General features: G+C 35.7%; 1 protein-coding gene across 1 annotated transcript in view; it reads right to left on the reverse strand.

The window, feature by feature from the left end:
- LOC121875687 (vitamin K epoxide reductase complex subunit 1-like) overlaps nt 1-5,874 on the reverse strand; it is a 48,118-nt gene extending 42,244 nt beyond the window's left edge. The window contains exon 1 of the mRNA XM_042380311.1: nt 5,647-5,874. Within this exon, the coding sequence (XP_042236245.1) occupies nt 5,647-5,834 (188 nt within the window). The 5' untranslated portion in view covers nt 5,835-5,874. The remainder of the gene's footprint in view (nt 1-5,646) is intronic.
- Between the last annotated feature and the right edge of the window lie 708 nt (nt 5,875-6,582).

A 6,582-nucleotide genomic window follows, 5' to 3' on the forward strand; every position in this document is an offset into this window, starting at 1 on the left:
TGTAGTTGTATGAGATCTTACTGTAGTTGTATGAGATCTTACTGTAGTTGTATAAGATCTTACTGTAGTTGTATGAGATCTTACTGTAGTTGTATAAGATCTTACTGTAGTTGTATAAGATCTTACTGTAGTTGTATGAGATCTTACTGTAGTTGTATAATCTTACTGTAGTTGTATAAGATCTTACTGTAGTTGTATGAGATCTTACTGTAGTTGTATGAGATCTTACTGTAGTTGTATAAGATCTTACTGTAGTTGTATAAGATCTTACTGTAGTTGTATAAGATCTTACTGTAGTTGTATAAGATCTTACTGTAGTTGTATGAGATCTTACTGTAGTTGTATAAGATCTTACTGTAGTTGTAAGAGATCTTACTGTAGTTGTATAAGATCTTACTGTAGTTGTATAAGATCTTACTGTAGTTGTATAAGATCTTACTGTAGTTGTATGAGATCTTACTGTAGTTGTATAAGATCTTACTGTAGTTGTATGAGTTCTTACTGTAGTTGTATAAGATCTTACTGTAGTTGTATAAGATCTTACTGTAGTTGTATAAGATCTTACTGTAGTTGTATGAGATCTTACTGTAGTTGTATAAGATCTTACTGTAGTTGTATGAGATCTTACTGTAGTTGTATGAGATCTTACTGTAGTTGTATAAGATCTTACTGTAGTTGTATAAGATCTTACTGTAGTTGTATGAGATCTTACTGTAGCTGTAAGAGATCTTACTGTAGCTGTAAGAGATCTTACTGTAGTTGTATAAGATCTTACTGTAGTTGTATAAGATCTTACTGTAGTTGTATGAGATCTTACTGTAGTTGTATGAGATCTTACTGTAGTTGTATAAGATCTTACTGTAGTTGTATAAGATCTTACTGTAGTTGTATAAGATCTTACTGTAGTTGTATGAGATCTTACTGTAGCTGTATGAGATCTTACTGTAGTTGTACTGTGATTGGAAATAATTTTGTCATACCTTAAAAAAAAAATTTGTGGTGTGGTAAAATTAACCCTTAAGTCCCGGGTTAGGGTCCTGCTAAACAATTATATTAATGAATTAGCGACTCACTACAACCACAGCTGCCACAAGATTCTCACATCAAATTTTCTTAATTATTAAACAAATATACGAACACTTGGAAACTTCTCACGACCTTAATAACAATGACTAATTTATTATTATAAAAATTCTCCCTTTGGTTTGTTTAATATTTATCCTGACAGTAATGCAGCCAAAAACAGATCCACCAATCACAATCACCTTTACATAGAGCCTTACTTTACCAACTATTGCCAGGTAAGCATGAGACCCAGGGTGGGGTCGGCTGACTGTACCTCCCTGTTTGATAGCTGCCTACTACCCTCTCTCTCTAGCCCAGAAAAAAATCCCACATCCCAGGAATTTTCCAGAATGATGCATTATTTCATCTCTCAAGCCCGGTAAAAATCTCCCATCCCCGGAATTTCCGGGTACAGTAGGGTCGGGATATATCGCCAGATAGGGTCCAAGGATGTTCGCTATATATAATTACATGTAATCAATGGGGAAAATAGGGTTAGGTTCTGGAGGCCAATAAAAGTGACTAAACTTGACATAAATGACAGTCTAAAGTTAGCAGAATATAAATTACATTGGTGGAATCCTTGCAAGACAGAGAATAATTTGAATATATACATCATATATTTTGCACAAGAGATATAAATTTTAGTCCTTTGTACTAAAATGTACTAAATTATTACTAAAAAAATTTTCTATTGCAAACTATAGCATGTTTATATTAATCACTACAGTTGGGTCGGGATATAGTCGCGAGGTAGGGTCCAACGATGTTCGCTACACAGTGGTCCCTCAATTAACGAACACAATTCGTTCCACAGAGTCGTTCGTTAACCGAAAATTTTGTTAACTGAATCTATTATTTCAATGGGATATTGGGTAATTGGTTCCAATTCACAGAAAAAGTATACAGTATACCCCGATTTACGCGGTCAATTGAACCCATGGGGTACCGCGGAAAGTGAAAACCGGGTAAAGTGAACAACAGAACATATGGGATTAATTCCAATAGAGACTGGCCCGACCCCCAAACTCCACTTTTTCTGACACAATACCTACGTTGTAGGAAAAATAACATCTAAATTTTATGATGGTATGCTCACACATTTAATATTTAAGAGAAATACAGTTGCCAGGTTAATGTCCATTCAAATAATGGACTCAAATCCCCCTCCCCCCCTCTTCCCAGCTCACTAGCTCCTACCTCTCTGAGAAATGTTTGGGTGAAACTACTAGATTTTAACGTTTAGTAATAAATAATACCTCAGACTAAAGTTAGGATAATATAATTGACATTTCTGGATTCCTTGCAGGTCAGGGAATATTTTGAATGTAAACTTCATATATTTTGCACAAAAGATAAAATACTTGCTTTGTGTAAACCAAATTATTACATTAGATCTAAAATTTGTATGTCTAATGCAAAATCCATGATGTTTATATTCAAAATGATCATCATATTGTAAGAATTCCTGCAATGTAAATTATATTCTGGTCCAGTAATTTGTATGAATTTTATGAGCTAAAACAAATATCTTCAGTTAATAAAAAAAAAATATTCTTCACGACACTATCTGTCAACCAAAGTACCCCAACTTGCCTCCCCCCTCTTCCAACCGCGCCAGATGGTCGGTCGGTCCCAACCCTCCCCCCCACCCCCCACCTTCCCTCCCTACCAGAGAAATGTTGGGTGAAATTACTAGATTTTAACTTTTAGTAATAAATAATACCTCAGACTAAAGTTAGGATAATATAATTGACATTTCTGGATTCCTTGCAGGTCAGGGAATATTTTGAATGTAAACGTCATATATTTTGCACAAAAGATAACATATTTACTCAGAGTAAACAAAATACTTAGAGTAGATCTAAAATTTGTATGTCTAATGCAAAATCTATGATGTTTATATTCAAAATGATCATCAAATTGTAAGAATTCCAGCAATGTAAATTATATTCTGGCCGGGTAATTTGTATGAATTTTATGAGCTAAATAAAAAAAAATAAAATTATACTTCACCGCGTATATGAGTAGATGCACCGCGGAAAGTGAAAGTCCGGTTCTGGCAAGGTACCGCGTAAATGAGAAATCACGGAAAGTGAAACCGTGTAAAGCGGGGTAATACTGTACATACAAAGTACAGTGACCCCTCCGTTAACGAACTCAATCCGTTCCAGAAGGTCGTTCGTTAACCGAAAAGTTCGTTAACCGAAACCATTGTTTCCATGGGTTTTTGGGTAATTGGTTCCAGCTCACCGAAAATTTCCTAAATTCAACAAAAATGGTAGAAAAGTTCACTTACTTTGAGGTGCGTATGTAGAAGGCTCCTGGATGATGATGATGATGATGGGATTTAGAATGGGGGTGGAGGAGAAGGAAGAAGAGATGGCATTGGGGTGGAAGAGAAGTCACCCCATGGTGCCATTTCACCCATAAAATTTTAGCTCTCTGGTGTAATTCAAGATTATTTTCTTTAAATCAACACTGCACTGCATTATATATTGTCAATATGTAAAATATATTTCAAAATGACCAATAATTTGCTTGGAAACAGAGAAAAAAGCGTTTAGTTGAAGAGAGTCTCAAGCAAGATGTTACCTCCAGTGAAAACAGAGAGAGACTAACGCCTGTTTGCTGTGTTAAGAGGCTGGATGCCGCGCATTAAACTAGTCACTTTACCTTCAATTATGTTCAATAATTGTTAAAATTACTAAAAAATTGAATATTTAACTTTTAAAATCATTGAATAGTATAAACTTCTTGATATTTACTAAAATAGTAAGGAATTTAAGCCCTAGAACCGATTAATGTATTGGCGGACTGATACTAAAGCTGGTTGCCCAGTCAGTGCAAGCGAAAACATGTTGAGGTCGGTTCGTAAGAAATTCGTTAACCGAATTTTTTTTCGTTAACCGAATTGAAGATCCTTGTGGAAGGCAGTTCGTTAATCGAAATTACATTAACCAAGGTGTTCGTTAAACGAGGGGTCACTGTAATGTGTACCAGTAATAGAAATTAACAAAACATTAAATACAGTATAGACTAAATACAGTACTGTACTGTACAGAATAATGTACAATAATAAATAAAAAACAATAGAATACCTATACTCTATTTTAACTTACTTTGAGGTGTGTATGTCATATTCCCGGCAGCTTTGTTTACATATCAAACAGCTGATTGTAGAGGCAGTCGATGATGACATGCCATATTCTTAACAGAGTGCATTTGTTCTAATGCCTTCTTATGTTTCATAATAATTTCTGCACTGTATATTATCAATATGTTAACTAAATTTCAGAATGACTAATAATGTTAATGTAAAAATGCAAAAATATTCAAGAGACCAACAAACTGAATGTTCACTCCACTGTAAACAAAGTTAAACTGAGAAGCGTTGGTGGGCGATTCGATCAGCTGAAGGGCACACAAAAACTGTTCCCTGTACTGTATATATTATCAATATGTTAACTAAATTTCAGAATGACCAATAACTTTAATAAATAAAATGCAAAAATATTCAAGAACACAACTTTCTTGATATTTACTCCACTGGAAACGAATGTAAACATAAAACAGATTACTGTATTGGTGGACTAGCCCATCAGCTGATGCTCACACAAAGCATGTTTCTCGTAAGGCTGTCGTTAATCTAAGTTTTGTTCGTTATTGGAACTGAAAATCCTTTTGGGAGCTAACTCGTTAATGAAAATTTTGTTAATTGAACCATTAGTTAATCGAGGAACCACTGTATACTAAATCGCTATACTGTATATAATTACATGTAATCAATGGGGAAAATAGGGTTAGGTTCTGGAGGTCAATAAAAATTACTAAGCTTGACTTGACGAGTTCATTTTCTTACTAACTAAAGCACCAATGAACACTAGACTCGGGAACAACATGCTGTTTCAATATCAATATCAAGGAACACCAGACTCAGCAGCTGACGCACCATCCTGGGAACACGAGGATGGTGATTGGTCGAAAAAAATTCGCGTGATATCAATACCTCATTGGTCATGACTGGATGATGTCAGTCAACATTGTGCATGCGTGATGCGCAGTTACAAAGGTACTCAAACTATCCAACCAGGAACGAACTCGTAACCATGGTTTTAAATTAGACAAATTTAGATTTAGGCGCGAACTAGGTAACATTGGTTTGGAAATAGAGTAGTGGATGAGTGGAACAGGTTACCAAATATCATCAATAACTTGTATACACTGGATAGCTTCAAACAAAGGTTGGATGGATATATGAGCAATAGAGCTTGGGTGTAAACGGGACTGCCCAGTATGGGCCAATAGGCCCGCTGCAGTTTCCTCCATTCTTATGTTCCTCACAGACGAAGACTGAAAACTACTTAAAATCAATTAAATTCACTTGTGTCGCCAGCATACATTTCCACCATGTATATATGGGGTTCAAAATGCTCAGAATAGCGAGACCTAATGTTTCAGTAGTGTCGGGGCGCTGTGTCCGGAGTAAAATAATACCCAAACAACTTTCAGTGATAGAGGTTTCGTAAACATTTCCTTGGACGAATATTTCCCAATATACAGCAGTAGCTCAGAACCTACTTGGAGGTGAAGACTCTGGAGCAGGAGACGGAGGCGCTGATGTCACACATGGCCTGGAAGTCTCGGTCACTCTCCTTCTTTATTTCCACATATAAGGCGTAAAGAGACAGTCCGATGCCTGCAAGTGCCAGGAGAAACATGCCACAACGTATCTTCTGATAAGACTTATAAGAGGAGACAGACGCCATGGCCTCGACCACTGTTGTTGTTGTTGTGGTCCTCAGCGGGGCACTTAACTCCGGGTTAACTACCGCTGTTTTAATGTCTTTTTTTACGCTTTTAAGCTACAATATGTTTATATTATAACATATTTATAATTTTTAACGTATAAATCTATATAATTAATATTATTTTATCAAAATGTAACCAGAATATAGTTTATTAGTGTTGTATGACCTGATCTCAGTGTCAGTTACTTCTCGGGTTCACAACTACCATTAAGGTCTGTCTTAACAAGGTCATTGAAAATTTAATGCCATTATGCATTACTTGGAAATTTCCATGAAGTATTCAAAATAGGCTGAATAATGTCGCGGTTTTAACTAATTAAGGTAAGGTATTTTAATTTAACTACATAACGAGCTAAGATCTGTTAAAATCAGTAGTTAAGTGGAATTTATTATCGAATTACAGAAGGTTCATCAGTTATAGCTTACCGACCAAACGCCACCATAGAGGAGCGGAGATCGTGCATGAAATTTTGTATGAATATTCAATATTGAAACAGTATAATTAGCCAGAAAACACAGATACAGAGTCATTAATAATAAAAATTTTAACATGGCTGAGCCAGTTGAGAGCCTGGCATATACTGTATATTGCCAGTGAATGGAAAGTGGCTTATGTGAGTTCTATCTTCAAGAAGGGCGATCGTCACTCCATGAACAACTATAGACCGGTGAGCCTGACCAGCGTAATATGTAAAGTACTTGAGAG

The sequence above is a fragment of the Homarus americanus genome, unplaced genomic scaffold (assembly GCF_018991925.1).
Source record: "Homarus americanus isolate GMGI-L3 unplaced genomic scaffold, GMGI_Hamer_2.0 scaffold22250, whole genome shotgun sequence".
NCBI lineage: Eukaryota > Metazoa > Arthropoda > Malacostraca > Decapoda > Nephropidae > Homarus > Homarus americanus.